The sequence below is a fragment of the Acomys russatus genome, chromosome 26 (assembly GCF_903995435.1).
Source record: "Acomys russatus chromosome 26, mAcoRus1.1, whole genome shotgun sequence".
Lineage (NCBI taxonomy): Eukaryota > Metazoa > Chordata > Mammalia > Rodentia > Muridae > Acomys > Acomys russatus.
This window is the reverse complement of record NC_067162.1, coordinates 46,832,771-46,854,423: the sequence shown is the minus strand read 5'-3', so window position 1 is coordinate 46,854,423 and position 21,653 is coordinate 46,832,771. Positions and strand designations below refer to the sequence as shown.

At 52.6% G+C, this 21,653-nt stretch overlaps 2 protein-coding genes across 2 annotated transcripts in view; both read right to left on the bottom strand.

The window, feature by feature from the left end:
* Positions 1-204: 204 nt before the first annotated feature.
* Il17c (interleukin 17C) lies at positions 205-1,557 on the bottom strand. The gene is made up of 2 exons (XM_051169146.1): positions 1,271-1,557; positions 205-649 (listed from the first exon to the last, which is right to left on the bottom strand). Exons 1-2 carry the CDS (start codon positions 1,555-1,557, stop codon positions 391-393), a joined length of 546 nt encoding a protein of 181 aa, XP_051025103.1. The 3' UTR covers positions 205-390.
* Positions 1,558-6,203: 4,646 nt separating this feature from the next.
* Positions 6,204-21,653, bottom strand: part of Zc3h18 (zinc finger CCCH-type containing 18) — a 46,545-nt gene continuing 31,095 nt past the window's right edge. Inside the window, exons 10-19 of the mRNA XM_051169320.1 lie at positions 16,972-17,163; positions 16,106-16,219; positions 13,360-13,464; positions 12,912-13,055; positions 12,630-12,695; positions 10,937-11,097; positions 10,622-10,821; positions 10,129-10,222; positions 7,490-7,586; positions 6,204-7,041 (exon numbers count right to left, since the gene is read on the bottom strand). Of these exons, the coding sequence (XP_051025277.1) occupies positions 6,843-7,041; positions 7,490-7,586; positions 10,129-10,222; positions 10,622-10,821; positions 10,937-11,097; positions 12,630-12,695; positions 12,912-13,055; positions 13,360-13,464; positions 16,106-16,219; positions 16,972-17,163 (1,372 nt within the window). The 3' untranslated portion in view covers positions 6,204-6,842. The remainder of the gene's footprint in view (positions 7,042-7,489; positions 7,587-10,128; positions 10,223-10,621; positions 10,822-10,936; positions 11,098-12,629; positions 12,696-12,911; positions 13,056-13,359; positions 13,465-16,105; positions 16,220-16,971; positions 17,164-21,653) is intronic.

Below are 21,653 nucleotides of genomic sequence, written 5' to 3'. Positions count from 1 at the left end.
CAGTCCAGGCTTCCCTGGAAGTCATTATGGAGACCAGGCTGCCCCAGAACCTGTGGCAACCTTCCAGCTCGGCCAGCATGCTGGGGTGCCAGCTGTGCTCTGGACCACGCCCAGCTCTCCCCTTTGGTGACAGGGCAAGAATCCCCTGGGAGGTACTCTTCCAGACATGAGGAGGCCTGACCTCCTTCATCCTGAGACCAGCATCCTGGATCTGGGCACTGGTCAGGGATCACAGGGCAGGGGCTGGGTCTAGCTTCTGCTATACCCTCTTGAGTCAATAAATAACCAATAAATACTCATAAATAGAAGGTGTCCTCTGTGGAGAAGCCTGAAACGTCAGTCCTGGAAGGAGCCTAGGGCTCCACTGTGGAGCCACAACAGCAGAAGTCACTATGCAGACCTGGGAAGAACGCAGGTACAACCGACAGGCACGCGGATGAACTCAGTGTGGAAGGTGAAGGATCCTGGGATAGGGTCTGCTGTACCATCTCGGGAGCAGGGCTGTCGCCGTAGCACCAGCAGGCTCTGCAGCAGTTGCACGGAGTTCAGGGCAGCTGTCTCACGGCCTGTCTTGGCATTGATGCAGCCACGACACAAGCACTCTGCCACCGCCAGCTTCTGTGGGTAGCGGTTCTCATCGGTGTCGATGCTGTGGGGGGGACAGGAGCGATGAGTGCTCACTCTGGCGCTAACCCAGAACCAGTCTGAGCTTTCACAGGCACTGTAGTGGGTACAGCAGCCCTCCTCCCTCCTTGGAGCTCGACCCTCTTGTGGCTGCACCACTTGCTCTGGAGTTCGCAATCTGAGAGTTCAGGATGCAAACGCTCCAGACGGAAAGGGGGCAGGCACCAAGAAGGCCAGTATTCTGTTGGTGCTCAATAACGGCATTCTGTTATTCTGTTGGTGCTCAATAAATCATGCTACTTACATTTCTCCCATAGCCTGTGAGAACACAGAAGTAGGAGCTTCTATGGGGACCCTATCTCACTTGCCCCCAAGTCTCAGCATCTCAGGGGAACTTTTTTTTTTTTTTTTTGAGACAGGTTCTCTCTCTGTGTAGCCTTGGCTGTCCTGGACTCACTTTGTAGACCAGGCTGGCCTCGAACTCACAGTGATCCACCTGCCTCTGCCTCCCGAGTGCTGGGATTAAAGGCGTGCACCACCCACCGTCCGGCTTAGGGGGATATATTTTTAAAGGTTGGGGTGAGCATGCCACTGAACAGACAACGACATAAAGTCACCCCGCCAGTGGGGACTCCATTACCCTCACCGATATCTCCATGGTGAGATGGAGCGCTGGTGGGTGTCAGATTCCAGTATCTCCTCTGGCCGCAGCACAGGGCAATGTGTGCCAACTAGAGATCTTCCATGCTGCCTCCTGTGGCCCGTGGCCTCCAAACTGGACACCAGGGCCACAGGGAGAGCCTGCTCCCACCTGGCACTTCGAATTAGCAGGTGTGGGGGAGCCTGGTCATGAGAGAGTTCGTCAGCAGAGTAGCAGCGCAGGGTCCTATGGCTTCGGGGTCTCCCCCAGAGTGGGGGATCTTGACGGGTCATACCAGCAGGCAACCAGGCAAGGAGCAGGAGACGCTGGGGAACAGGCAGGCATATGTTAGGGGTCGCCCAGAGAACACCCACTTCCTCCCAAGCTTGCCTGTTCTCACTGAAAAGATGAGGTTTAGACCTCCCTTTTGTAGGTGGGGAAACAGGCTTAGCCAAAGGCATTCCAGTGCACCTAGGCTTAGAGAGAAGGCCCCAGTATCCACCCTTCTGGGAGAGGCTGGGAAAGGCACCGGGCTCACCATCACAGTGCCAGGGACAGTGGCCATGGCAGCAGACACGGAGTGGCCTCACACCTGGCGATGGTCCCAGGGCTGCACCTGGTGGAGCCTGGCCGTGTGTTTCTTTATACCCAGGGCCACACCTGGGGGAAATCCAGCACTGTTTCCTCCTCTGGGTCTGTCCCTTTGCATCATCAGAGTTGTCCAGGTAGGTCCTGAGAACAGCCTGTGCCCCGCCCTGACCACATCCACCCCGTCACAGATGCGTAGGAGCCTCTGCAAGGCAACCTCTCTCCTCAGAGGGACCTTACTCAGTGGAATGCCCGTGAAAAGGCAGGGACCCTGCCTGGTGGGAGACTCTAGAACTGGAAAGTAGGGCTTTCAGCTGAGCAGCTCTCAGCAGCTTGCCACTTTGATTTGTGTCACTTTCATTATTTGATCTCACGGACTCTGTGGTTGGCAGTGGTGGCTCACATGTCACTTCCTGCCATGAGTCCATGAGGTCCCAGTCCCTGGACCAGTGGGTAGACGCTGAGGTTGTGCTTCTAAGGCTTGGGTCACCGTGCACCCCCTCCTCCCCTGAGCAAGCAGGAGCGATGGGCACCGTGGAATGCCCTTAACTTTGAGTGGGCCTCCTACAGGTTCTTTTGTTTTGTTTTTTTGAGACAGGGTTTCTCTGTCTAGCCCTGGCTGTCCTGAACTCACTTTGTAGACCAGGTTGGCCTCGAACTCACAGCTATCCACCTGCCTCTGCCTCCCGAGTGCTGGGATTAAAGGCGTGCGCCACCACGCCCGGCTCCTACAGGTTCTTAATTTAAAAACAAAACAAAACAACAACCAAAACCTCCAAACTTTTATGTGTAGTGAGAGGGTGTAGTGAGTTTCTTTAAAAAACCCAGTTATGTTAATGTGAAAATGGTTTTGTTTTAATCCCAGGTGTGGGATCTGGGGCGGCTTCAGTTTGTCCGCAGCTGTTAACTATGATTGTCTCGTGCACTAGCAGGGCCGTGGCCTTTGCCAGCTGCAGATAGTTTAATTCTGGGGCCGCTTGAGAGGATGGGTATAAATGCCAGCGCCTGGATGGGGACCTGGGGGGCTCTGAAGAGGAGGACCTGCCCTTGCTGTTCTCGGTGGCTATCCTGACAACAAAGATTAGACCTGCGCCAAGGAACCCAGTGACCCTAAACAGCAGCAAGTAGAAGTAATCTGGAGAGCTCTAAGCCCCTCCTCCTCTCCTACCTGGTGTTGGGGTGTTGGAAGGGATTGGGGTGGGCACACACCTTTAATCTGAGCACTTAAGAGGCAGAAGCAGGCCTGTAACTTTGAGGCCAGCCTGGTCTACAGAGGGAGTTCCAGGGCAGCTAGGACCACACAGACAAACTTTGTCCTGAAAAACCGAAACTTAAATATGAATGAGTATTGTCTGCATGTATGTGCATTTCATTGTTTTTTGGTTTTGTTTTGTTTTGTTTGTTTTTGTTTTTTGAGACAGGGTCTCTCTATGGAGGCTTAGCTGCCCTGGACTTGCTTTGTAAACTAGGCTGGCCTCAAACTCACAACAATCCTCCTGCCTCTGCCTCCCAAGTGCTGGGATTAAAGGCATGTGCCACTATGCCCGGCATGCATGTGCATTTCATGTGTGCCTGGTGCCCGTGGTGTCCTGAAGAGGCCCCTGATCTCCTGGAACTGGTGTTAATGGCTGGTTAAGCCACCATGTGGGAACAGAACCTGGGTCTTCTGCGAGAGCAGCCAGTGCTTTTTACCACCCCCCATCTTCTCCAGCCCTTCTCCTACAGTTATTTATGTATTGTATACGAGTGCTTTATCTGCAGAAGAGGGCACCAGATCACGTTACAGATGGTTGTGAGCCACCATGTGGTTGCTGGGAATTGAACTCAGGACCTCTGGAAGAGCAGGCGGTGCTCTTAACCTCTGAGCCATCTCTCTAGTCCCTCTCTTACAGTTTTATTCAAGGTTAAAAAAAAAAAAAAAAAAATCCTGAGGCCAGGGAGGCAAGCCTACTGGAAATGAGTGCAGTTATTGAAGGAAGCTTGTTTGAGCGTGAAACCACCTGCAGTGCCCGCCCCACCCCCCAATCCCCTGCAGCACAGCTGCCCAGGGTGGGCTGGGTACTGTGGGTGCTTTTGTTTACCTGAAAAAAAGGACAAAGTAGGAGCCAGATCCTGAGATGTTTTAAATGCCTATGGTTTGAATGTCATCCTGGGTAGGGTTCTATCCTGGGGCCTCTTGGGGCTCTGGCCACCTCCAAGGCAGAAGGCCCTCCCCGTCTGTCTGGGGTTTGCCAGGGAGTGTAGCCAGTGATCCTCCTTCAGCGTTTACAAGCAGCAGCAAGCGAGGGCAGGGGCTGTGGTGTGGCCTCAGCTGTGGCCCATCCCCAGAGCTGAGGTGGCAGGCACATCAGGGTGCCCTGTGAGTGACATCCTGAAGGGATGAAGGAACATCTCTGCTCACTGACTTGAAGGACCACCACGAGGGCACTGAGGTGCTGCCAGCTGGCTGGGGCCAGTTGAATCACGGCAGGGTGACAGTATTGCTGTCACCAGATTCATGGAGCCCTAGGCTCCTGGCCTGTTCCCAGAATCTGGGGTGGACACTTCCTGCCCCTCCCCTCACATAGAATAATGCCAGGTGGGGGCTGAGTCTGGCTAAGTGCGCCAAGGAGCTCCTTCCGAGATGTTCCTAAGGCCCCTGAAGTTGGGGCTGAGATGTTTTGTGCAATCTAGGCCCCTCCCTTGCTGCCAGATGTTTTTCTGGGCGCACACACACATGCCCACCAACGTGCTCTTCCACACCCACACATCTCACTGTAGCTACAGGCCTTCAGGTCCTTGGAGACGGTCCTGCGGGACATGGGTGGGGTTTCCCAGGACTCAGATTTTCTGCCTAACCATTGGGCACCCTGACGTGATTCCCATGGGACTTTTTTTCTCCAAGACACAGGTGGGAAGGAGGTAGATTGGAAGTGAGGCCAATTACATCCTGGACGAGGGGGTGCTTCAGGACATCCCAGACTCTCTTGGGCTGGAGGAGTCTTTCTGTATATAACCTGGCTTTTGTTTGTTTTTGAGACAGGGTTTCTCTGTGTAGCCTTGCCTGTCCTAGACTCGCTTTGTAGACCAGGCTGGCCTTCAACTCACAGCGATCTATCTGCCTGCCTCTGCCTCCCAAGTGCTGGGATTAAAGGTGAGTGCCACCACCACCACCTGGCTCTGCTCTGGTATTCCTAAATACAGTCCCTAACTGCCCTGTCTCCACCTCTGCTTTACAAGAGCTGGAGCTGGGCTCTGAAGACGGAGGGGAAGGCACAGGGGTCAGCATTGGAGTGGAGCGGAGTTCAGTCTCAGGAGGAAAGAGGCCCATGCACCCACCAGGTAATTAGCTTGGGACTTCATGGAGGCTGGGCTAGTCTAGAAGTTCCTTCCTCTGCCAGGTCCTGAGGCTGGCATCTGTGGACCTGTGTGCTATGACCATTTTCCAAGTGGAACCCAGCAGAGTTGACCAGGCCTCTTATCTTGGTTTACAGCAGCTCCTTGTTGGTCCTGTGGTTTCACACCTGTGGCTGGCAGCTGTCTTCTGCTCAGCCAATCCCATGCCCAGCTTCAATCCAGCCTGCCCAGCCCTTGAAATGCAGGGACTCCCAGGCATACTGGCCTCTGAGCTTGACGCTGTAGGTGACACCCTATGCATGTCCTAAGGTGCAGCAGGACAGCCAGTCAAGCTGGATCCCAGACTCTCCTGGACCCTTTGGTCTCAGTGCCCACCTGTCTTCCCACCCAAAGGCTGCTCTGCATTTCACCTTATCCACGGGTGGCTGTTGAGCAGTCTGAGGAGTCTGACACAGCCCAGGGCTGTGTGGAGAAGGAGTGGGGTGTGGAAGCCAGAGCGCATGCAAGTGTTGGAGGCAAAGGGTGGGTAGGCTCTGCTCCTGAGGTTCATTCAGAAGTCCCAAGTTGGGCAAGCCTGGAACGCACCCGGGAGGAGGAAGGATGTTGAGCAGGCCCGCCCACACCATCCTTCAGTGGCCCCTACAGATTCTGCCCTGTCTGGTCAGGTGAAGAGTGGGAGGGCTGAGGACCTTGGAGGGGTTGCTGTTGGTCTTGTTAGAGCTGCTGGGTGGGCTGCATGGCTCCTGGGCCCGGGCCCCAGTCAATAGCAAGGCTGATTGCTGCTCTGACCTAGGAGCTCTAGGCTGTGGGGAGCTTACACTGGGACCATTCCTGGGTGTAGACTGGAGGTGGGGGTGGGTGTCAGTTCAATCTATGAGAACTGTCACTTGTGCAGGTGAGGTACAGCCAGTCTGAGGGATGGGGCTCTCCTGGAGTGCTTGGCCCATTCTGAAACAAAGCATGAGTGTCCAGGAGGAGGCAGCCTAGGCCCACAGACACCACCAGAACCAGAAACTGCTTATCAAAATATTTTATTTTAGGAGATCGCTCAAAAAAGACCCTCCACATTGGACAGACACCCCAACAATACCCTTGGCCTTTAAAATTTTTTTTCTTTTCTGTTTTTTCCTTTTAATCAACTAGAACAATTTGATGCTTAAAATAAAAGACAGGAAATGTTTCCCAATCAGACTTTAAGCAAGAATATATATATATATACTTCTGATCCGGGGAGGGAAGGGATGGTGCTGCCGTTGTCCAGGAAGTGTTCCGCTTTCCTGTCCCCAGAGAGGAGACTGCTGAAAATACACAGCCCAGGAGGCAGGAGAGTGCGAGCCCAGCCCCTGAGCCCCTGAAGCTCTTAAGTTATACAGAGCTGGTACTCCCTGTCTCAGCGCTGACAGGTCCATCTGTCGGTCTGTCCGTGGAGACTATTCTAGAAGGAGCTGGTTCAGTCTGGTGGGGAGGTTAGGACTCAGCATCATCTTCATCTTGTGTGTGGCTTCTTTTCCAGCTGAGAAACTTTTTTTTTTCTTTTTTAATTTTTAAAAAGAATCACAGCCAAAATAAGACTGGAAAATCCAAAATGGCTGCGCTTACCCTATTTTTTTTATAAAAACATTTAAGAGTCTCCTCCAGGAGTGAGCTGGGCCCACTACACTTTTCCAGGGATCTTGGCCCGCTTGCGAGCAATGGCATCCTCCACGGCTTTAAGCTGTTTAAGGAGCTCCTCCCGCCGTGACAATGTGCTGGCCTTCCCTGACTTAGTGCCTGCAGCAGCAGTGTCGGTGGCTTTGCCGGGCACGCTGGTGACCTTGCTGGAGCTCTTAGACTGGGGTGATAGTGGACGCTTCCTGTAGGGTTAAGAAGGTATGAGGCAGTAGATGAGAAAAAACCTGCCTTGGGGTAAGCACCTAGGGCTCCCCATTTCCTCTGGGAGACGAGGATGGTCCCACCTAGCCCACAGCCTCTCCTAGGCACCCCCAGTCCACAGCCACCCTGTGACCCCAGGGCTCTGGTCTAGGCTCTTTAACAAGATGGGATTATGAGGGCCGAGGGGCTGGGCAGTGGTGGTGCACGCCTTTAACCCCAGCACTTGGGAGGCAGGGGCAGGCAGATTGCTGTGAGTTCCAGGACAGCCAAGGGTAACACAGAGAGACCCTGTCTCGAAAAACAAAAACAAAGCTGGGATTATGCTGTCTGCTCAGGTTGCGCATGAGGGCTCTTTGTCTTTCCACTCGACGCCCCTCCACCTCACATCTCTGAAGACTGTCAGCTGTCCTGGACACAAGCAGAGCTTACCTGTCTGTTGGAGCAGCGGGCGCTTTAGCATTCTGGCCTCTCTGCCTCTCTGGCTTTGGCGAGCCCAATCTTCCCCCTGATTTCCGGTCCCGAGAACCTGGCCAATGAAGAGGCAGAGTTAAACCACTGCTCTCTACCTGTAGCCCCGCCTCCCCCAAGGCCTCCAGGGCTCAAGTGTCAGGTGGCTGAGCGTGGTTTGCTAATAATCCTAGCACTGGGAGGTAGAGGCAGGAGGATGGGGAGTTGAGTGCTGTTCTTGCTTACACAGGACATGAGGCCCTGCTCAGGAAGTCAGTGCCAGGGAAATTGGCATGCTTCTCTTTATAAAAGGCTAAGGCAAGTGCTGCCCAGGAAATCAGAGCCGTGAGACAGTGGTGCAGGCCTGGAGCTGCTCGTTCTAAAGAGACCCTTCTTCCGCAGCACACAGGTTTGACAGTTTAGAACTGGAAACAAACTCAAGAGTGGAGCGCTCTAGGCTAGGCAGTAGAGAGATGAGGGCAGGCCCTAACTATGAACCAGTCCAGGTGACCCAGTGGCCATGGCTCTGACTCTGGGGACAGAAGTCCCGCCAGGTTACAAAGCCTTAGAGACATGGGCCCAGCGAGCCCAGCTTGCAGCAGCCAGCCTCCTTCACACCTGCTTCAGGCAGGAAATGTGGGTTTTTGCTCTGCCTATCAAAGCTAACCAGGAAGATTCCACTATCTTTCCTGCTGGGCTTGAGATGGGGTGTCCTGGGAGATCTTAGGGGGTCCCCAAGACCTTCTGGTCTCCAAGATTAAACAATGACTCAGAGACACTGTACCTTTCTCACATCCCAATGAGCCTAAGGTGTGCAGAGGTGCAGTTAGGTCAGTCTGGGGTGAGGCTTCACTGGCTGGTTCTTGGCTGTGCTGCTGGTTTTTATTACCAAGAGGAGCGACCCTCAACTGAGAAAATGCCTAAAACCTGGCTGTTGGTAGTGGGTGTTTTAAGAATCCAAGGTGGTTGTCGGGCGTGGTGGCGCACGCCTTTAATCCCAGCACTCAGGAGGCAGAGGCAGGCGGATCGCTGTGAGTTCGAGGCCAGCCTGGTCTACAAAGTGAGTCCAGGACAGCCAAGGCTACACAGAGAAACCCTGTCTCGAAAAACAAACAAAAAAACCAAAAAAAAAAAAAAAAATCCAAGGTGGGGCAGTGGTGATACATACCTGTAACCCCAGCACTTGAGAAGCACAGGCAGGCGGATCACTGAGTTTGGGGCCAGCCTGGTCTACAAAGCAAGTCTAGGACATTCAAAGCTACACAGAGGAAAACTGTCTCAAAAAACCAAACCAAACAAATGCAAGTGGAGCAAGCCACCAAGCCATTCTCCTCCAGGGCCTCTGAATCAGTGTCTGCCCCAAGGTTCCTGTCCTGACTTCTTCCCATGAAGAACAGTAGTGTGGGGCTGGAGAGGTGGCTCAGAGGTTAAGAGCACTGGCTGCTCTTCCAAAGGTCCTGAGTTCAATTCCCAGCAACCACATGGTGGCTCACAACCATCCATGCTGACATCTGGTGTCCTCTTCTGGCGTGTATGTGCACATGCAGACAGAACACCATAGACATAATAAGTAAAAAAAAAACAACAACAAAAAAACCTTTTTTTTGAGTCAAGGTTTCTCTGTGTACCTTGGCTGTCTTAGACTCACTCTGTAGACCAGGCTGGCCTCGAACTCACAGCAATCTGCCCGCCTCTGCCTCTTGAGTGCTGGGATTAAAGGTGTGCGCCACCACACCCAGCAAGTAAATCTTAAAACAACACACACACAAAAAAAAACAGTAGCGTGGAAGTGTAAGCCAAATAAACCTTTTCCTCTTCAAGTTGCTTTTAGTCATGGTGTTTCATAACAGCAATAGTGACCCTAAGACTTTGGGTGTTAGAAATTGCCTAGAAAGAGCAAATGTACTTGCATTCATTAGCTTGTTGCCCCTGACTTTTGCTGCTGTTTCATGTCGTCCAGGCTGACTTGGAGGCACATTTCATACTTTTTATGTAGTGCTGGGGAGCAAGCCCAGGGCTTTTGTGCAAACACTCCACCAACTGAAGCACACCTCCCCACCCTCACCCTCTGTTCTGGCTTGTCCTGGAAGGTTGTTCATCATTAACAAATTGTATTTGTGCCAACATACAGAGACTTATCAGTAATTCTTTATGGCACTGGGGTCAAACCCAAGGTCTTGTCCTCTACCACTGAGCTACATCCCCATACTGTTACTTAAAAACTTCCCAACACTTTGGAGGCTGAGGCAGGAGGATCATGAGCTGGAGACAAGCCTGAGCTACAGCGAAGCCTTTGCTGCAATCTCTAGCACTACAGTATTTGTTTGTTTTTCGAGACAAGGTTTCTCTTGTGTAGCCTTGGCTGTCCTGGACTCGCTTTGTAGACCAGGCTGGCCTCGAACTCACAGAGATCCGCCTGCCTCTGCCTCCCGAGTGCTGGGATTAAAGGCGTGTGCCACCATGCCCGGCTTATGACAGTATTTGTGACAGAACAAAAGCAGTTGAGTTCTCAGAGTCCGCCATGGTTTCCAGAACAGAATGCCGTTAAGGCCCTGCACGTGGGCCTTCTGGCTTACGTGAGGCATCCAGTTGGCCTCAGGCCCTGGACCTGGGAGGCTTACCTCGGTCTGGGGACAAGTTGGCCTTCTTGGCAGGAGGGCTTTGTCGGTCCTTGTCTGATGGCTCATAGCGCTTCCGGCTTCCTTTATCAGCCGCCTGAAACAGCACAGAGTGGTAGGGCGTGGGTGGTTGTTAGGCAAGGCGATGGTATATCAGCTGTTACTGGAGACCAGGTCTTTGCTCCTATGATCCTCTTCTTGCCCACCCCCCCAAGCAGTTCTGTGACCCTTGCCACCACCATGTGACATGGCCCTTTGTGCTATATAAGAAAGCCTTGGTCTTGCCAACATATGCAGAGCTTTGACCATCTGATGCTGGCTGGAGTGGGGACAGGACCCAGGCTGGCCTACTTGCAGGAACAGGCACATGGCCTAAAACCTGAGGTGCCGACCTCTGGTTGTGCTGGTGGACGGCTGAGGTCCCTCGGGCCTCTCTCAGCTCAGGGGCAGGGTGGGGGTCACCAGCAGCAACGCAGGCCTGTTCCTGTGGTCTCACCTTATTCAGCAGTGTCAGCTTTATCTCCTTGTGGGCAACAAAGGAGCCCTGCTGGGGCTGCCCGGGGGCCGCCTGCTGGGGGGCTGCTGCCTGCTGGGAGGCCTTCCCACCTGCTGGGGTTTTAGAGGACTTGGGTGGCTGTGTGGATGGATCCCGTTTGCGCTTTTCCTCTCTTACTCCGTCTTCTTTCTTAGATTTCCCTGTCATGACAAACCCTCAGTCATGGGTTCCTGTGTACACACACTGCATAGTAAAGCAAAGTCTCTGTTTGAGTTTTCCCCCAGCCTGCACCCTGAGGGCAAGGGCCCTGCCTACCTCTCTCCTTCTTGGTCTGGGCAGGGGTTGGGGATCGAGAGCTGGCTGAGGACACAGGACTGGCCAAGTCTGCATACATGTCCTCCGAGTCCACACTGTGCACTGAGCTGCTACTTGAGGTGGCGCTGGACACTGAGGAGACGCTGCTCACGCTCAGGGACCTAGACACACAAGCACAGCTGTGCCCTCAGCCCCACGCTGACTGCAAGATGGCTACAAGGATGATGGGAGGGTCTCCATGGCGTGTCTCCATCCAATTCCCAAATCTATGGAGTGCACATGCTGGGCAGAGTATGAAATCTCAGCTGTCATTAACTGAGCCTCTATCTCACTCTGTGCTAGGGAGGGAAATGTGACTGAGCCCCATCCAACAGTGCTAAGGACACAATTTTAAACTAGTTGATGCACCACAGCCACAGTCCATAGTTCCAGTAAGTTGGGAGGCAGAGGGCGATCTCTATAGGTTTCAGGATCGCACAAAAAGGGTGATGGCAGCTGGCAGGTGTGCTAGAGCCCCTCTGGCCCCAGCTTCCTGGGAGGACTGATTAGGCCCCGGAGTTCAAGTTCATCTGGGCAATACAAGGAGACTCCCACCTCAAACCAAAACCAAGACCCTGAAGCTCAGTGGCAGAGCACCTGAACAGCCGTAAGGCCCTGGGTTTTACCTTTAGTACCACCACCAAAAACAATTTTGGATGACAGTAAATTAAACAAGTAGTGGCAGTTTCACTCTGCAACAGTGCACAGGGGTGGGGTGGGATGGAGAGCAGCCGGTGATACAGTTCTGGCACAGTGCAGTGCCAGGACACATCCATCACCACAACCAGCTCCTCCTAAGATCCTCAGGAGCCAGAAGAGAGGGAAAGAGGCCGAGAAAAGTCAGAACCAAGAGGTTTCTGGCCTAAAAACAAAGAGGCCGGGCATGGTGGTGCACACCTTTAATCCCAGCACTCTGGAGGAAGAGGCAGGTGAGTCTCTGCAAGATGGAGGCCAGCCTGGTCTACTGATTGAGTTCCAGATAGCCAGGGCTACGCAGAGAAACCCTGTCTCACTGCCCCCTCTGAGCAAAAAAACAAGCGCAAAAACAAAACAAAAAACCAAAAACCCCAAACTAACTAACCCACTCATAGGTCTAGACTGCTAAAGCCTCAGAGAAAGGCTGTAACTCTGAGTCAGAGGACACAGGGAAAGCTGGGCAACAAAATGCCAAGAGCACCAAGCTGATTCCATCTTCTCCTTTCTGGTTTTAAGAGCTCCTCCTCCTCCTAACTGCCTCAGGGCCAACTCCCTCTACCAGGGATCAACAGGCCCAGTCTATCCTCAGGGAAGTTGTAGACAGAACCTGGACTGGCCTCAGCTTTGTCCAGCTGGACAGCACTCTAGGTCTCGTCCCTTAAGGTTAGGTGGTCCGCCCCCCACCCCCACCCCCGAGACAGGGTCTTTCTACCTTGGCTGTCTTGAACTCACTTCGTAGACCAGGCTGGCCTAGATCTCACAGCAATCTACCTGCCTCTGCTTCCCACGTGCTGGGAGTAAAGGCGTGTGCCACCATGCTCGGCTAAGGTAGGTGTCCTTGTGTGAGAGGAGGCCACATTCACTCTGAGCTGTGTGTCTCCTTGGACACTGATGAGCCCCAACAGTCAGCCCACCTGGGTGAAGGGAAAAGGTCAATAGGGAGGACCAAGCAAGTGACCTGGATCGGGAGCTGGAGCCACTGTAGCTGCTACCACTGCCGCTACCACTGCCGCTGAGCGTCCGCCTGCAACACAAGCAGCATAGTTCCCCTCAGAGGCAGCTCTGACTGAGGCAGAGCCTTCCTGCACACCAGGCTGGTAACGGGCCTGCTCCAGGTTGGCCTCTGTTCCCTGCTGCTGTCCTGGGAATGCACCTGCCTCCCAGGCTCCGGCACCTATTCCCCAGCAGCACCAAGGACAAGAAGAACGGTACCAGGACTGGCCAAGCCCACACTGCTCACCTCCTTGGGGGAGTCCTGGTTTGCCGCTCCTTCCTCCTGGCTTCTCGGAGATCTCCGGGTTTGGCAGGCTCAGGGGCAGGAGCAGTAGTTTTGGTGGCCTGTGGTGGGGCTGGGGGTGGGGCTGGCTTCTTTACTGACTTCTCCCTGTGAGGCAGAGGCAGAGTCAAGGGAGGGTAGGACTAGGGTCCCTGCTCAGTGCACCCACACCTCAGGGCTCTGCAGTTCAGACATGGCACATGACTGCCAAGGTCTATGCCACAGGGACCCAAGTCCAGGTGCTGAGCCTGTGCCTCCGCCCACCTCCTGGGAGCCATATCTGCCACCCTTTGGAGGTGGCTTCACTTCTAGTTCAAGCGTGGGACAGGAAGAGATAGTGGAGGAGGCCGGAAGCCCTGGAGACTCCACTGAGGTGGAGCACCACGGCCACCTAGGGGGGCTCAGGACTCACCCTGCTTTCCCGGGAGGCGGGGCCGGCTCCCCCTTGGTTCTGACTGGAGGTCTGTGTGGGGAAGGTGTGGGAGACGGGGATGGGGACGAGGAGAAGGACCGGGACCTGGGGAACAAAGAGAGTGTGAGGAGGAAGTCTGGTGCTTGACAGATTCCCTCACTGGCCGGAGCTGGCACATCCCCTAGGAAATGGTCCTGATCCAGAGAGAACTTAGGTTCAGGCTCAGCTGCGTCACCACAGATAAACACACACTCAAGACAACAGGAAAGGGTAGCCAGCGTGCAGCATGGGGAGGGCGTGGGTGCTTGTGTGCAGGAAAGGGCACATGGCTCTGCCTTAGCCAGGGACCAAATGGATAAATATGGCTTTGGCTAAGTGTGGGATCTGAGACACTTAAGTAGCTGGGGCATTGGAAGAACTGGTTGAGGGTCCCAAGCACTTGGTTAGCAGACAAAGGCACAAGCACAGAGGTCCCCAAGCAGTGACAGGATGACATAAGCAGGGAGTGTACAGCTGGGAGGAGATTATGACTGGATGATTTCCACACAAGTGTCAGGTGTCAGCAGGGTAGACAAAGAGCCCAGGAAAGGGGGCTGGGTCCAGGCGAGTTTCCAGGATGGAGTTCTGACAGTGAGGTCACACTTTAGTCAAGAGGATAAAAGGGCTGGGTTGGCCCATGTTACCTGCTTATTACTTCTAGCTAGGGGCCAGCACTGGGTCTGGTGCCTGCAATCCTTCATGTTTCCACTTCCAGAGACAAGTGCCCAGGAAACCTAGCATTCCCTCTCATGGCCTCATCCCATGGACAAGCACTATAGGACCACCAGGGAAGAGTGCAACCCAAGGGACCCTCCGAGACACAGTGGACAAGTGGCAGTATGCCAGACTCCCCCCCTCAGTCTGCGCTTCTTTCTTAGCATATGTGCGAGTTTTGGAGGGGTTGTTGCAGATGAACTTCAGGAAGGATAGCTGCAGAGCCCCAAGGTCTCCTTCCTCCCTTCAAAGGAGGACAGTGCCATGGGAGGCTAAGCTACTGCAAAAGGAGCGCTGACAGTGGGAAATAGCTAGGAAGCTTTATGGTCAATGGTAAGAACACAGCGAAGCTTCTGGAGCAGTTGATGGGATGGTGAAGTATCCCCACTGATGTCTCCCTACAGTGTCACCTTATCCTTCCTGGGATGACCGTAGGACATCCAGTGTCCTGCCTGCTATGGGTCCTTGTGCCCTGTGCTGGGTTCACCAGGAAGGGCCCAGAAACAACTGCAGAGTGAAACCTGGAGTCCCTTCCCTCTCTGGCCTGTTTCAGCTGCCTCCTTGATCCAAGGCCGTAACCTTAGGGTATGGGATAAGTACAGAGCCCCCCCCCCCCCTTCTGCCATTATCAGTGGCTTGCCTAGAGCAAAGATCACATACACAACTTTCTCTCCACACTGAGTCCTAAATTTCTCTAACCTCATATTTTACAGAGGCTAGGGTGTGTGCCAGCACATCTATAGATGGCCTACACACCTGCAGAGAAAGGCTACTTTACGCACTTCTGGTAACTTTCATGAAAACAGACCCACGTATAATTTACTCCACACTTGACAAAAGCATTCATTAGTGAGCCCCAGATGACCTCAGAACTGTGCTCTAATCTTCTCATTACATCTAAAGCAAACCCAGCTGGGGATGATGGCTACTTCTTTACTTTTAGCACTCGGGAGGCAGAGACAGGTGGGACGCCTACCTAGTCCAATACACAGAGAGTTCCAGGCCAGTTAGGGTTACACAGTGAGAGCCTGACGCCAGTGAGAGATTAAATCTCAAGATTTCCTTGAAGAAATAAAAGCAAGACCATGTGCCAGGAAGGGGTAACATCACAAAGGACACCAGATAACACCAAGGAACAGACAGAACACTTCATTCCCACAAAAATACCTAATGAGAATATGTCCCAAAGCAGAAGACTGTGTGTCTTTATGTGCACCAATTAATGACAGCACTGTGACACCCTACCTACACACCCTATCAGTCTTACGCCAAAGTTTCGACCCTTTTCGAGAGCTTCTTTACGGTGATGACAGCGCTGGGAGGGTCCACAATGGAGGGTAAGGTCAGGTCAGGATTGGACCACTGGGCACTAACCTTACCCCTCAAGCCAGCCGGACTGAGGAAAAGGGCACCTTCCATTGGCAGAGGACCAAGCCGTCAGGGTTTTGTACGGGCAGGTCAGGGGGAATGTGGACGGTTATGCTGGTAGAATTTTTGTCTAAGTTCTAGAAGTGTCTGTTTTCAATGGGGAAAATTCAACAGAAACTTGCCTGACCCTCCCAGGACTTTCTGGGATGATGGAGGTTCTGCATAGTCACTCTTGCCACTTGCTCAATAGAGCGGCCCTAGGTCCAGCACCTGTAGCGTGCCCTAACTGGCACCTCAGTCCAAACTGCTCCTCAGTGGGCAGTTTATTGAAATGATTTTGGAAGCAGGCACCCAGGAACCCGGTCGCTGCAGAGAGGCACAGCCACTTGACCTGTCCCACTGTGCTCCCGTAGCTGCTGGGAGCGCAGCAGGCTGGGGCGTACCTGGAGCGCAGCAGGCTGGGGCGTACCTGGAGCGCAGCAGGCTGGGGCGTACCTGGAGCGCAGCAGGCTGGGGCGTACCTGGAGCGCAGCAGGCTGGGGCGTACCTGGAGCGCAGCAGGCTGGGGCGTACCTGGAGCGCAGCAGGCTGGGGCGTACCTGGAGCGCAGCAGGCTGGGGCGTACCTGGAGCGGCTGCCTGAGAAGGAGCTGTGTCTGGATGAGCGGCTGGAGTAGGAGCTGTAGGACGAGGACCGGGAGGAGCCGGAGCCAGAGTAGGAGGAAGACCGCGAAGATGACCTAGGACCAAGGGACAGACAGGAGTGGCAAAGGCGGCCTTCACTGCTGCACCAGTGGGATATGCTGAGCTGCTGTTCTTTTAGTGCAGCGAGAGAACATGTCTACACACAGACACATGCACATTCACAGACAGCACAGTGAGGCAGAGAAGATCATGACATGCCTACACACTGCAGGACCAGCACTCAGCGCAGCGTGGTAGAGACCAGGACTGGGTGCCCTTGATTACTGGGTAACCCAGAGACTAGTTTGACTGCTGGACAAGGCCAGAGTTTTCAAGTTGACCCCAGTGTTCACATGACTGTGTTCCTGTCTCTGTTCCATCAGCACCCTAGGTTCTTCCCAGACTCTGTCTGGAGCGCCTTCCTCAGGTAGACACAGCTCTCACCACCCACGCCCTCATATATTCACACTAGAGTTCAGAGTCACTAAGGCGAATTCTCTGAGAAGCTGGGTGACTGGTCAGTAGGGTGTACAGTTCCTCTGTCAGCAATCTAGAGCCTTTTCACAGGATCTGAGAGGCCTCTCCCCTCCCTGCATAATGTATGACTGTAGCAGACTAGTGTCCACACCATGTTAGGTCACCTGTCCTACTTACTTGTGTGTGTTCTGGGTCTTGCCAGTCTTACCACAATTCTTGGTATCAGTCCCACCCAATGTTCTACTGACTTGTCCTTAGGCATTGACCACACACAGCAAACTGGCAGCCAGGGAATGTCACCAAGCCCCATCCTTACAGGTCCCCGTTATACCTGGAGGAGTTGGAAGCAGAAGCTGATGAGGCAGAGGTTTTGCGACGCCTTCGTGCCCGGCTTGGGGAAACGGACACCCCAAGCTTCTTCTTGGGGGACTTGGATCGGCGCCAGGGGTCCTTCCACTCGTCGGCTCGCTTCACCTGTGGCCCCACAGATGTGGTCTCCTTCTTTGGTGGTTCAGCTTGACGGCTGCAATCACAGAGGGGTTCTCAGAGCTCAGGCTGGCACCCTTCCCCAACCATGCTGCTGGGAGAAAGAGACAGGAAAGCCAGAGCATTTGCTGACAGTTTAAGAGATAGATAGCTGAAGAGTCAGATGAAGAGGAAACAGCACAGTTTCTACTCCACAAAGTGGAAGGCATTTCCCTTCAGAAATGTCTTAACCTTAGTGCCCCACCCCTCTGCCCAGCACTCCCATTTTCACTTAAATGTAACAGTGTTTTTCTGATGTGGTATACACCTTTAATCCCAGCACTTGGGAGGCAGAGACAGGTAGATCTCTTTAAATATCAAGGTCAGCCTGGGCTACAGAGAGAGTTCCAGGGACACACAGAAAAACCCTATCTCAAACCCCCTCAGTACCCCCCCAAAACCCTGTCTGGTTCACCTGTAGCCTGGGACCCTCCTGATTAAAGAGGGTTGCATTCCCATCACGAAAGTAACAACCCCGCCTACGTATACTTTCAGAACTCCTGTTTATAGTCACCAGGCAGTGGCAGATCCCAGGACTATTAACTGCTGAGGGGCCCAGGTGAGGGCAACACCCAGAGCTGAAGCTTACTCCACAAGACATGTGAGATCCAGCTTGTGCCACTGTTATCTCAGCCCTAACCCCAAAACCTAATAACCCAGGTACATCCAGGTACTTCCTCGAAAGAAATGCAGGCAGGAAGTGAGACTCTAACAACCTAGCAGCTCCCTGTCACTAGCTCCTGGGTTGTGACTTTCATCTTTATACTTCCTAAGTGGCGGGGCTAGAGAGACCACTCAGCAGTTAAGAGCACTGGCTGCTGCTCTTCACAGGACCTGAGTTCTAGTCCCAGCACTGTGGCTCACAACTGTCTGTAACTTCAGTTCTAGGGTCTCTCACACCCTTTTCTGGCTACCACAGTCACTGAACACATGTGGTGCACAGACATACATGCAGGCAAAACGCCATATACATAAAATAAAATATGAAAAAAACAAACCGCTGGACAGTGGTGGCTCACCCCACCCCCCCCACCCCCCCTCCCCCGCTTGGCTCACACCTTTAATCCCACCACTCAGGGAGGCAGAGGCAGGTGGATTTCTGTGAGTTTGAGGTCAGCCTGGTCTACAGAGCAAATGTGTTCTAGAATAGCCAAGGCTACACAGAGAAACCCTGTCTCAGAAAAAAAGAAAGAAAGAGAGAGAGAGAGAGAGAAAGAAAGAAAGAAAGAAAGTCAGTCAGTCAGTCAACCAATTAAAGAGAAACAGACACCAGGACCACTAGCCTCTCTACTGGTCACTTGGCCAGTGCAGCCTTTCCACACAGCAAGGAAACAGGAAGGAAAGATGCCCTAGTAGTGGGAGTCCCCTCTTCTTTAGGAGCAACCAATTTAGTATTGAAATCCTCTCTGCAGGAAGAGGCCTTCACCAGCTCTAGAGGCAGACATCGAGTTCACAGAGAAGAGCAGCCTTCAGCAGGTGGAGGACTGCTGTGCATGGGCCTCCATCTTCTCATTCCTGTGGTGGAAGCATCTGATCTAAGCACCAGTGGTACCATCTTCACCTGACTGGCTGGCTCAAGGCTTTCCAAGGAGGAGCGCTGTCCACTGTGTCACATGTGAGGGGTGGCAGCGGAGCATGCTGAGCTTTGCTACTACAGACACCAAGCTCTACTTTACTTTAGATGCTATTATTCCAGTGACTCCCTGAGACACATGATTTGCTGTTTGATTTGTAGCAATGATATAAGACTTCCTTTAAAAGCCAGGCACACACCTGTAATCCCAGCACTCAGGGAGGCAGAGGCAGGCAGATTGCTGTGAGTTCAAGGGCAGCCTGGTCTACAAATTGAGTCTAGGACAGAGAAACCCTGTCTCAAAAAAACCAACCAACTAACCAATTAAACCAAACCAGAAAAAGAAGACTTCCTTTAAAAGGGAATTAAGGGGTCAGAGATGCAACCTAGTGGTAGAGTGCTTTCCTAGCATGTGCATACCATAAGTTCAAATTGCCAAAAAAAAAAAAAAAAAAAAAAAAAAAAAAAAAGAAGGTTCCGAGATGGAGGCACCGACCATGCACTGCGTCTGATTGGCAGGACTGTGTCTAGGGACCCGGCTGGGAGCTACAGGCCACAAGACTTGAAAAGCCCTGAGGGAGAGGGGTCCACATTGTGTGGAGCACAGGCAGGTCTGGCCTTGGGCCATCTGTCTGGTTCACGGAGGAGTCCTTGGTTCCCTGTGGGCGGGTGACCAGTCCCCAGAGTCTGGACATCACCTCGCCTGTGACCTGCATCTGTGCTCCGTATCTCAGGTTGAACTGTGCGCAGTGGAGTGCCAGCACCTGGATCTGCTGGCTCATGGAAGAACCCAGGAAACGGGTGGACTTGACCTCGGACCACCCCACCAATCCACACTGGGCCCCAGGGCCCAGATGGGTGCGGGCACCTTCTCCAAGGTCCAGCCAAGTGCAGACTAGCTCACTGTACCGGCACTCTCTCTCTGACTGAACTGCAGGCTGCAGAGCAGCCTGGGTAGATCTGACCTCAGATCACCCTGTGGGTCCACAGAGGCTCCAGGGCTCAGGCGGACATGTGCACATCTCCAAAGCTTAGCTACACTCCGGCCTGCAAGCTGCACCGACACTCTGTCTTGGGCTGAACGGCGTGCTGTAGCACACAGGGTCTGAGGCTGCATGCGTGGATCTGAACTCAGGTTACCTGGCCAAACCAGGGAGAGCTCCCGGGACCCAGCAGGCACAGATGCAGGCTTCAAAGCCTAGCCAGCCACATGCTGGGCAGTGAACAGCACCTGTGCCCTGGGTTTCAGACAGAACTGTGGGCCAAATATGACAGTGTCTGGGTCTTAAGAGCTCAGAGGAGACCCCACAGTGTAGTACACAAGTGGATCTGACCTCAGGCCACCCAGACATACCACAGAAAGTTCCCAGAGCTGAACCCAGGTCACCTACATAATCCACGAAGGGTTCCCTGATCCCCACAGGTGAGGGGTCTCAACCTAGAGCCACTCACTCACGAACTGCTCTCAACGGCCAGTGAAGGACACCAGAAACTACCACCGAACGCCAGAAACAGCAAGATGACTTAAAGTACAACGTAAAAACACAAACAACAAAAGCCAAAATAATATGGCATCTCTGTAACTCAGTTATCCCAAAGGAATAAGCCATGGAACTCAAACGCAACTGAAGCACAAGAAAATGACCTCAAATCCTTCATAATGAAGATGATAATGAAGGAAACAAATAAAATCTATAAATAAATACAGGAAGATACAGCCAAACAGTTTGAGGACCTCAGACAGGCCATGACAGAGGCCTATAGAGAGGAAATGAAGAAATCACTGGAAGAAATTCAGAAAAATGCAGTCAGGTGAAGAAAAAAAGTTCAAGATCTGAAGATGGCAGCCAGGCGTGGTGGCGCACGCCTTTAATCCCAGCACTCGGGAAGCAGAGGCAGGCGAATCGCTGTGAGTTCGAGGCCAGCCTGGTCTACAAAGTGAGTCCAGGATGGCCAAGGCTACACAGAGAGACCCTGTCTCGAAAAACCAAAAAAAAAAAAAAAAAAAAAAAAAAAAAAAGATCTGAAGATGAAAATGAAAACAGTGATAAAAGCAAAAACAAAGGAAAGCCTGGAAAGAGAGAACTTAAAAAAAGAAAAGAAAAATTCCTGACAGAAAATAGCCAAGAAATCAAGAACACTACGAAAAGATGAAACCTAAGGATAATAGGAGCTGAGGAAAGAAGACGCCCAGCTCTAAGGCTGGAAAATATCTTTTTAAATTTTAATTTAATTAATTTATTATGTATAGTCTTCTCTCTGCATATATGTCTGCCTACCAGAAGAGGACATCAGATCTCATTCTAGATGGTTGTGAACCACCATGTGGTTGCTGGGAATTGAACTCAAGACCTTTGGAAGAGCAGCCAGTGCTCTTAACCTCTGAGCCAGGCCCCAGGCCCCAGAAAATATTTTTTAAAAAAATCATAGAAGAAAATTTCCTCAATTTAAAGAAAGAGATGCATATAAATATACAAGAGGCCTACAGAACACCAAATAGAGTAAGTAGACCAGAAAAGAAAATCCTCCCGCCACATAATAATCAAAACATAAAATATACAGAACAAAGAAAAAAAATATTGAAGTTTAAAAAGCTACAGCATACAGGTGAGGAACAGGTGGTGACCTGGACTACAAGGATGGGGCAGGGTGGGGGTAGGGTCAGGACTTTTGATCCTCAGTCAGGGCTATACATAACCAAGGTCAAATGAGAGGTTATGTGCACGGAACCATGGGAAAATATATGGCTTTAGACATGGATATCCAACGTAAGCCCCACACTTAGTGGTAGGTCTTAACATTTAGAGGACATAGCTTTAAGACTGACATGCCTACACAGCTGATAAGTGTAGCCACAGACAACGTCTATGGCCACCGAGCTCATGTACCAAGGCATCAAGCATTTGAGCCGACAG